The 10627-nt window shown below is 51.8% G+C and overlaps 1 protein-coding gene across 2 annotated transcripts in view; it reads right to left on the bottom strand.

Annotated features, from left to right (window-relative positions):
- Positions 1-4330: 4330 nt before the first annotated feature.
- The window catches only part of DNHD1 (dynein heavy chain domain 1), a 392142-nt gene continuing 385845 nt past the window's right edge, over positions 4331-10627 (bottom strand). For both annotated transcript variants that reach the window (XM_063950780.1, XM_063950781.1), the window contains exon 43: positions 4331-4717. In XM_063950780.1, the coding sequence (XP_063806850.1) occupies positions 4379-4717 (339 nt within the window). In that variant the 3' untranslated portion in view covers positions 4331-4378. The remainder of the gene's footprint in view (positions 4718-10627) is intronic.

Genomic DNA, 10627 nt, shown 5'->3' with positions numbered 1-10627 from the left:
ACAACGCCCTTATATTTACTTTTCCCCAGACCCGAGTTTCCCAAACGCAGTCCTCAAGGCTCAGCGCAGATGGCTAAATCAAATTGCCGGAGGTAATAACTAAGTCTTCGGCCAAGCATGGATATACTTAAATCCTGGACTGTTGGGGAGCCTTGAGGACTGCGTTTGGGAGCCTCTGCCCAAGTCCATAGGTTCTCAAACAGATCAAGTTTTCCAGGTCTCCTCACAGGATCACAAGTAAAATCATTTGCTCCACCTGTGGGTCTTTAAAAATGTGTCGGTGAGTAATGAGTACACCTGTGCACCTGCCGGGTGACCTGGGAAATGTGTCAGTGAGTAATGAGTACACCTGTGCACCTGCTGGGTGACCTGGGAAATGTGTCCGTGAGTAATGAGTACACCTGTGCACCTGCTGGGTGACCTGGGAAATGTGTCAGTGAGTAATGAGTGCACCTGCTGGGTGATCTGGGAAATGTGTCAGTGAGTAATGAGTACACCTGCTGGGTGACCTGGGAAATATGTCAGTGAGTAATGAGTACACCTGTGCACCTGTCGGGTGACCTGGGAAATGTCAGTGAGTAATGAGCACACCTGTGCACCTGTTGGGTGACCTGGGAAATGCGTTGGTGAGTAATGAGTACACCTGTGCACCTGCCGGGTGACCTGGGAAATGTGTCAGTGAGTAATGAGTACACCTGTGCACCTGTTGGGTGACCTGGGAAATATGTCAGTGAGTAATGAGTACACCTGTGCACCTGTCGGGTGACCTGGGAAATGTCAGTGAGTAATGAGCACACCTGTGCACCTGTCGGGTGACCAGGGAAATGTGTCAGTGAGTAATGAGTAAACCTGCCGGGTGATCTGGGAAATGTGTCAGTGAGTAATGAGTAAACCTGCTGGGTGATCTGGGAAATGTGTCAGTGAGTAATGAGTACACCTGTGCACCTGCCGGGTGACCTGGGAAATGTGTCAGTGAGTAATGAGTACACCTGTGCACCTGCCGGGTGACCTGGGAAATGTGTCAGTGAGTAATGAGTACACCTGTGCACCTGCCGGGTGACCTGGGAAATGTGTCAGTGAGTAATGAGTACACCTGTGCACCTGCCGGGTGACCTGGGAAATGGGACCTGTTTGGGTTCCTGAGGAACGAGCCTGAGAACCTCTGCTTTGGTTTAGGGCAGTGGCAGCTTCTCTCCAGTTTGTGACAACCAGGACACAAGCACATGTGGGTTGAGTTCTATGATTACAATGTCAAACACAGGGATAGCTCCAAGCTCCCATGGTCATATTATTACACATCTCCAGTTATAACAAGGCCAATAATAATATCTTACATACAACATATTATGTACTACTGTTCCAATGCTTGTGTTACCACATCCACTGATAACGAGTGTTGCTGAAGAGGACGCTGAACTCCAGCTGCATTTCTCCAAAAAATACACTTTGTAGATGGGCCATTGCTAGTAAATTACTGACAAATATTGCAAAGCTGTTGGAAGAACCCTGGAGTTGCCATTGGCAACTCTTAAAGGTACGCCGCTTCTTACACACTGCTGCTATCGTAAAGCGATTCCCCCATCTGTTCTCTGATTTATTCGGCAGCCCCTCAGGGTAGTGAACCGTTCACCTACAGAAGGTAACATGCCCAAGTTGTTGAATGGCCAGTGTGATGTAACATCCGGCGTGACCCATGACCGCGTCGCTAATTCTGGCTCATGGTCCTAGTTACAGGAGGTCCTGATTTAGGGGCGTTGGAGTGGATTTCCCTATTGATCGATGTTTAGCATTTACCATTGTGAAAGGATGTACGCAGCACCGGTAGCAGTGATAGATTATTTTACCCAGGCTGCCCTCATTCACAGCTGTAACGGTTGTATGATGTTCGCTCATACCGACCGGAGAAGAACAGGGAAAAGCTGAGTTGTACAGTATATTGCTGAACGCCATGCGATAGTGGTAATACGAGGACTAGTAATACTGTTGCTGTATTGCGTAACAGGTAGAGAGCGACATAGTAGTCCCACCAAGCCAGGGGCATTTACCTGCCAGAGACTCAAAGGTATTTACCTGTTACAGAGATCTCTTCACTGCAACATCCGGGGCATTTACCTGTTCTGTCTGCTGCAACATCCGGGGCATTTACCTGTTCTGTCTGCTGCAACATCCGGGGCATTTACCTGTTCTATCTGCTGCAACACCCGGGGCATTTACCTGTTCTATCTGCTGCATCATCCGGGGCATTTACCTGTTCTATCTGCTGCATCATCTGGGCATTTACCTGTCTATAGAGCTCTGTCTCCTGCATCATCCGGGCATTTACCTGTCTATAGAGCTCTGTCTCCTGCATCATCCGGGCATTTACCTGTTCTGTCTCCTGCATCATCCGGGCATTTACCTGTTCTGTCTGCTGCAACACCCGGCGCATTTACCTGTTCTATCTGCTGCAACACCCGGGGCATTTACCTGTTCTATCTGCTGCATCATCCGGGCATTTACCTGTTCTATCTGCTGCATCATCCGGGCATTTACCTGTCTATAGAGCTCTGTCTCCTGCATCATCCGGGCATTTACCTGTTCTGTCTGCTGCATCATCCGGGCATTTACCTGTCTATAAAGCTCTGTCTCCTGCATCATCCGGGCATTTACCTGTTCTGTCTCCTGCATCATCCGGGCATTTACCTGTCTATAAAGCTCTGTCTCCTGCATCATCCGGGCATTTACCTGTTCTGTCTGCTGCATCATCTGGGCATTTACCTGTCTATAGAGCTCTGTCTCCTGCATCATCCGGGCATTTACCTGTTCTGTCTGCTGCATCATTCGGGGTATTTACCTGTTCTGTCTGCTGCATCATCCGGGCATTTACCTGTCTATAGAGCTCTGTCTGCTGCAACACCCGGGGCATTTACCTGTTCTATCTGCTGCATCATCCGGGGCATTTACCTGTTCTATCTGCTGCATCATCCGGGGCATTTACCTGTTCTATCTGCTGCATCATCCGGGGCATTTACCTGTTCTATCTGCTGCATCATCTGGGCATTTACCTGTCTATAGAGCTCTGTCTCCTGCATCATCCGGGCATTTACCTGTCTATAGAGCTCTGTCTCCTGCATCATCCGGGCATTTACCTGTTCTGTCTCCTGCATCAACCGGGCATTTACCTGTTCTGTCTGCTGCAACACCCGGCGCATTTACCTGTTCTATCTGCTGCAACACCCGGGGCATTTACCTGTTCTATCTGCTGCATCATCCGGGCATTTACCTGTCTATAGAGCTCTGTCTCCTGCATCATCCGGGCATTTACCTGTTCTGTCTGCTGCATCATCCGGGCATTTACCTGTCTATAAAGCTCTGTCTCCTGCATCATCCGGGCATTTACCTGTTCTGTCTCCTGCATCATCCGGGCATTTACCTGTCTATAAAGCTCTGTCTCCTGCATCATCCGGGCATTTACCTGTTCTGTCTGCTGCATCATCCGGGCATTTACCTGTCTATAGAGCTCTGTCTCCTGCATCATCCGGGCATTTACCTGTTCTATCTGCTGCATCATCCGGGCATTTACCTGTTCTATCTGCTGCATCATCCGGGCATTTACCTGTCTATAGAGCTCTGTCTCCTGCATCATCCGGGCATTTACCTGTTCTATCTGCTGCATCATCCGGGCATTTACCTGTCTATAGAGCTCTGTCTCCTGCATCATCCGGGCATTTACCTGTTCTGTCTGCTGCAACACCCGGGGCATTTACCTGTTCTATCTGCTGCAACACCCGGGGCATTTACCTGTTCTATCTGCTGCAACACCCGGGGCATTTACCTGTTCTATCTGCTGCAACACCCGGGGCATTTACCTGTTCTATCTGCTGCAACACCCGGGGCATTTACCTGTTCTATCTGCTGCAACACCCGGGGCATTTACCTGTTCTATCTGCTGCATCATCCGGGGCACTTACCTGTTCTGCTGTTTCCTAAAGACACTGCCCTGAAGTTGTGCACTGAACAATCTCACCTGAGACATGGCTTCTTTCTGTCCTCACTTTACAGATATAATGAGGGTGTAGTAGGGTATGCCGGCGGCCAGCATACCGGTGCTGGAATCCCGACCGCCAGCATACCGACAGCTGGGTGAGCGCAAATGAGCCCCTTGCGGGCTCACTGTGCTCGCCACACTGCAGGCACGGTCTTCCCAAGAGGGAGAAAAGGTGTCGGTGTGCCGGCTGTCGGGATTCCGGCGCCGGTATACTGTGCGCCGGGATCCCGACAGCCGGCAAACTGAAGACCACCCATATAATGAGACTGCTGATACAGGATGAAATGGATTCAGACAACAAAGTGAAGAAAATATTTTATTTCAGAAACAATGGGTTTAATCTTTGTGATGTCAGAGTAGACTGATGGCGTGTACACGGCGCTGACTCCACACTGAGGGGGGGATATTGGTGGGTAGTGGTAGAAGCAATATCGGTGGCATCTGATGCTGAGTGTGGCCCTTAGGGGCCTGACAGGAATACACAGGGCAGAGATAATGAGAAGTGACGGGGCGCCGGTGCGCTACGTCAGCTGTCACAGCAGAGACAGACACCAGTGGAAGGGTACAGAGCTTGGGAGACAGAGTCTCTTGCAGTAATGACTGTCTAGTGTCCCAGAGGGCATGCTGCAGGTGGATTCCAGTCACTGCAATTCCCACATGGCCCTCAGGAGGCGCTCTTCTGTCTGAGACCTGCCAATCACAAGAGTAGAGAGTCAGAATACACGGGTATCGTAATGACATACATGATGGTGTGAATTCCAGGTGCCCCTGAATGCTGTCAATGCCGACACACCAAGCAGGTTGACATTTTTAATGTTGACAAGTTAGACTATCACTATATGGTATGCAGAAAATGGGTGTAGTGTGTGTGTGCATTGTGTTGTACTCTGGACATTATATGGACATAGATGTCACCAAAGCTTCTTCTGATGCACAACCCAAAGCATATTACTACAAATGTGTTCTCATGCATCTTGTCTCAGTACGCCACGCAGCGGGAGACGCCTGGTGTGAGCGAGCTGACAGATGCACAAGCAGCTTCTGCTGATTAAAATATGTGGCATGCCTATATTCTGTGTGTGGCTGTATCTGCATACGGAATGCTACGTTACAGTGTCAGTAATATGATATGCGGCATGCCTATATTCTGTGTGCGCCTGCAGCTGTATCTGCATATGAAATGCTATGTTACAGTGTCAGTAATAGGATATGCGGCATGCCTATATTCTATGTGTGACTACGGCTGTATCTGCATATGGAATGCTACGTTACAGTGTCAGTAATATATGTGGCATGCCTATATTCTGTGTGTGACCGGCTGTATCTGCATACAGAATGCTACGTTACAGTGTCAGTAATAGGATATGCAGCATGCCTATATTCTGTGTGTTACCGCGGCTGTATCTGCATACAGAATGCTACGTTACAGTGTCAGTAATATGATATGTGGCATGCCTATATTGTGTGTGTGACTGCGGCTGTATCTGCATACAGAATGCTACGTTACAGTGTCAGTAATAAAATATGCAGCATGCATATATTCTGTGTTACAGCGGCTGTATCTGCATACGGAATGCTACGTTACAGTGTCTGTAATATGATATGCAGCATGCCTATATTCTGTGTGTGGCTGTATCTGCATATGGAATGCTACGTTACAGTGTCAGTAATAGAATATGTGGCATGCCTATATTCTGTGTGTGACTGCGGCTGTATCTGCATACAGAATGCTACGTTACAGTGTCAGTAATAGGATATGCGGCATGCCTATATTCTGTGCGTTACCGCGGCTGTATCTGCGTACGGAATGCTACGTTACAGTGTCAGTAATAGAATATGTGGCATGCCTATATTCTGTGTGTTACCGCGGCTTTATCTGCATACGGAATGCTACGTTACAGTGTTAGTAATAGGATATGCAGCATACCTATATTCTGTGTGTGACTGGCTTTATCTGCATACGGAATGCTATGTTACAGTGTCAGTAATATGATATGTGGCATGGCTATATTGTGTGTGACTGCGGCTGTATCTGCATATGGAATGCTACGTTACAGTGTCAGTAATAGGATATGCGGCATGCGTGTGTGTGTGTGTGTGTGTGTGTGTGTGTGACTGCGGCTGTATCTGCATATGGAATGCTACATTACAGTGTCAGTAATATGATCTGCGGCATTCCTATATTCTGTGTGTGGCTGCGACTGTGTCTTCATACAAAATGCTATTGTGGCCGGAAAGACCCCCAGCCACATGTGTAATGGCGACCGCGGCACTGAAGGGGTTAACTCTTAAGTGCCGGCGCCATTACAGAGAACAAGGGGCGCTTGGTGCCGCTTTTGAACTGTGTATTGGCGTTGGGCGCTATCTCTAAATGTATTGGGCGCTAGGCGCCGTGTAGTTAAAATAATGTTTTTAAAATGTTTTAATGTGTGCCGCGGTCCTGGACCTCTCTAGCAACCGCAGCAGTGAGGGAGCCCCCCGGCGCAATGAGCTGTGTGTGTGCGCTGGGGGAGAAGGGAGAGCCGCTGCAGCTGGGAGATCAGCTCCCACTGCAGCGCTCTCTGCGCCTCAGCACATTGGAGGTGGCAAGTTGCGGCAGCCGAGATAATCGTAATGGGCTGCTGGGCGGCAGGGGGGTGCACCGCAGCCCAGTTCAGCTCCACTAGTTCAGCACCCCACACAGGGGACCAGGCTAGCCGGCTATCTCCTCGGCGACGAGAGTGCGCCGCTCACGGGAGACCGGGCTAGCCGGCTCCCTAGCAGCAGGGGTGTGTAAGCAGGATTGTGAGTGCTGGGGTCTTGGAGCTATGCTCCCGGTGCCTCAGTGCTACATGAGCACAGAGTCGCGGCGGCCGGGACTAGCGTCCTGAGCCGCCGGGCTTCAGATCAGGGGGATGAGACGCACGCTGTGGCGAGGTCACAGATTAAGTGCCGCACTGGGGGGACAGGGAGAGCTAGCTCCCTGGAGCCCAGTGGCAGGCAGTGGCACTGCAGTTACCCCCTGTGGTACTGTGTGGAAAATAGACATAAAAAGGAGGCCTGCGAGCATCCAGAGTGTGTTATACCAGTTTCATTCTGCTGTAACATCTTGCTGCATTGCTGTTGCCCCTAGCAATAGGGAAGAGTTCTCTTTAGAATTATTGCAAATAAACATCATTTGCCTCAAGAAGACCGCTTCATCTTGTGACCTGCAGGGCTAGGTGAAACCTAGCTCCGTTCTCCGGCTGTCCAGGGTGTAACCAGCATCTCCAAGCTCCGCCTCCAGCCAGCTACCGGTAGAGGCCTAGTCAAGCGACTAATGGGTATTCGTCAACACCACACAGGTGTGGTAATGTGGCATGTCGACGCATAAAGAGCAGAACCGTGGTTCCAGACGCCACGGCAGGTTAAGAGTTTGGTGGTGGCAGCGTAAATCCGCCCACTGTGCAGTGGGTGGAGTCAGTAACTGGCAGTTACTGGCGGTAAGCGGGAATCCCCTATGTGGCCAGGTCCCGTGTGACCTAAACATCCATTCTGTGTAGTGGGGAGGGGACGCGAAAGTGGTGAGGGCTCTGGTACGGGACCGTCCGGTCACAGAGCATAGCGGTGGGATAATCCCAGGCGGCTTTTCGGTCACCCGATTGGAGAAGCCGAGTTACTCAGGAGAGGAGTAACTGCATCGCAGGAAAACGCACAAGATGGCGGAATGTCCAAGGATGATTTGGAGATCGTGTCGGCAGAAGGGTGTGGAGATCCCTTCCAACGCGTCCAAAAGCGTTATGAAGGCGGCGCTCATGAGCATGGAGGAGTCCCGCCGGGTGGAGAAAGAGAGCGCAGAGGGCATCAGCATCGGAGAGGACAGCCCACCAGTGGACCTTCGTAAGGAACCAGTGAGACCCACAAGCCCCGCCCCCTCTGGCAACAGCCATGTTTCCCAGCAATCCCTAGCACGGCTCGAGATCCAACGTCCCCGGTGGGGGGGGGGGGGGAATGTCGGCACGGATACCCTGGCAGATTGGCTAGCGGAATTGGGGGAAAGGGCAACGGAGCAAGAACGCATGCTTGTCATTTGGAGCCGTTGCCTGCTGCTGCACACAGATCGGGAAGCATTCAGTTTGCAGACAGTGATGGGGACATTGATGGACATTTACAAGTTTTTGAAAGGACTTGTAAACTACATGATTTACCCAAGTAGGAGTGGGTGAGACACCTTGTGCCCACTCTGCATGGAGAGGCCTATCGAGGAGTAGCCACGGAGGACTGTGGGGATTACGACGAAGTCACGAAGGCCCTCCTCCAGCGATTCTTCATCACTCCAGAGTCGTACAGGAAGAAATTCCGGGACTTGCCCAAGAATCCTAGCAGCACCCATGAGCAGTTCGCCACTCAGCTGCGGCAGTACGTGGTGAAGTGGGTGCAGGATTCTGAAGCCACTACATGGGACGCACTGATTGACCTGATCTGCCGGGAGCAGTTCTACTGCAGGTGCGCCCCAGAAGTGAAGGAGTGGGTGCTAGACCCGGAGACACCCAGCTTAAAGATGGCTGTCCAGTTAGCCAACAAGTATGTGGCAATTCGGCCACAGGGGCAGAAGCGCCCAACCAGCAGCCAGCCCCGTAAGACTGTACCACCAGGACTGTAACCCCTCTTCAGCTCATCACCCCCCAAAACAAGCATCTTCCAACCCAGGTGCTCTTGGCCAGGAACAGCACCGCAGCGTCCCTGCAAGTGATCAGAGATCATCGGTGCCACGACTGGAGAAGAAGTGCTACGGGTGTGGGAAAATCGGACATCTGAGGATGAACTGTTCCACATCCCAAGCACCCTAGACTTGCGTTCCAAATCCAAGTGCTGGAGCCCGGATTGCTTGTTTGACGAGTGGAGGTGAGCCTACAGAGACTGTTCCCCCTACAGCCAATCCGATGGAGTGTGGCGAGGAACAGGTGCACTCTGCGGAGAGAGTCACCACCTGCATGTCCAAATGGCCCCTACACAGTATGTGGAGGCACCTGCAGCCGGACCACGTGGGACCCCTGCAGGGGAAAGGCCCAAGAGACTCTGGGGCCTCAATCACTGTAGTGAGCCCCCACCTTATTGAACCTGCTGCAGTATTGCAGGGTCGCACTGCCAAGGTCACCCTGGCAGATGGAACAGAGAAAGAGTTTCCCATGGCAAGCGTCTACCTGGACTGGGGAGCTGGATCAGAGTTGCGAGAAGTTGCCATCATGGATGGTCTCCTAGGAAATGATCTGGGTGGTGGGATCGTCACCACTTTTGCTGGCGCCATTCCTCGGAGTCAAGTTCCACAACCACCGTTGACATCAGCTACTCCAGCCCAGCCCAGAGGAAAAGACTACAGCTGCTAGACAACTGCCAGCACAGCCAGCCACAGTCTCAACCAGCCCAGAGGAAAAGATTACAGCGGCTAGATCGGCATATCGACCCCGCATGCCTTTTGCCTCTGGTATTCCTACGTCCCCTAGCAACGCAGAGGATGTTGGTTCCAGCTCGTTTGATCCTGTGGGGGTGCCCAATGATGCTCCTGACCCAACTGGTTTGCCAACTCCGGCGGTGAGTATGAGAAACCACACTGACTTTTCCGTGACTGACCCTAGTAGTCCCCACTTAGATCCCCCTATACAGTGTCCCAATTTAGGAGAGATTGAGGGTCGCAGGCAGGAGATTAGGGAATCTCAATTCTCTGACCCATCCCTGAAAGGCATGAGGCGCCACTCTGGCATTGGGCCTTGACAGGGTTTGGGCAGGAAGTGTGACCTGGCGGGAAGGGTTAAGGTACAGGGTAGCCAGGAAAGTGGGAGGGGATAGACCAGATAGGGAATGTGTCCAACTTGTCCCCCCAGGGAACTTTCCTGTGCAACCGGTGACGGTTGCCAGCGAAACCCCTTTGGACAGTAACCCAGAGATAGACCTGCCCTGAAGTGCCTGTCACAGAGCTTACCCTGGTCTGGAATGTCGGATGATGCCCAGACCAACTGTAAGGCTGATGTCATGCGTTGGAAGCTGGGGCACTCCAGCAGTTGTGTTGTCTCTGGGCCTCTGCCCATAGGAGAACCCTTACAGCAAGTTGCTGTGGACATAGCAGGTCCCCTGCCTGTGCGCAGTAGATCGGGGAAGACACGCAGCCTCCCTGTAGTGGGTGACACACAGGATCCCGAGGCTGGTGGTCTGGCCTCCATAACTGTGGTACAGGTAGCGGACAAGGAGGTAACAGCAGACCTAGGTGACAGGGTAGGTTTCCCGAGACATAGGTCGACAGAGGAGGATTGAAGGGCAGGTCTGACAGTTAGGCCAGACAGTTGCCAGATAGGAGTGACAGAGGTGCAGTGTCTGGGGCACCATGTGGGAGGAGACAGGGTTAGGCCCAAAGCAGAGGCGACCAGAGGCTGTCCCCGCCCCACATCACCCAGACAGGTACTGACCTTAGAGCCTGTAGGGCCATACGGACATGTTGTCACCAACTTTAGTTCTGTAGTGAACCCCCTTACAGAGATGACTAGGAAGGGCACCCCAAGTCAGTGGACTTTGCACCTGCTTGTGAGTTGGCATTCCTGTCATTGTAGGATGCTCTGGTACCTGCTCCAGTGCTGATGGCGCACATTC

The sequence above is a fragment of the Pseudophryne corroboree genome, chromosome 2 (genome assembly GCF_028390025.1).
Source record: "Pseudophryne corroboree isolate aPseCor3 chromosome 2, aPseCor3.hap2, whole genome shotgun sequence".
Classification (NCBI taxonomy): domain Eukaryota; kingdom Metazoa; phylum Chordata; class Amphibia; order Anura; family Myobatrachidae; genus Pseudophryne; species Pseudophryne corroboree.
The sequence above is the reverse complement of the archived record's forward strand: the minus strand, read 5'-3'. Positions and strand labels throughout refer to the sequence as shown.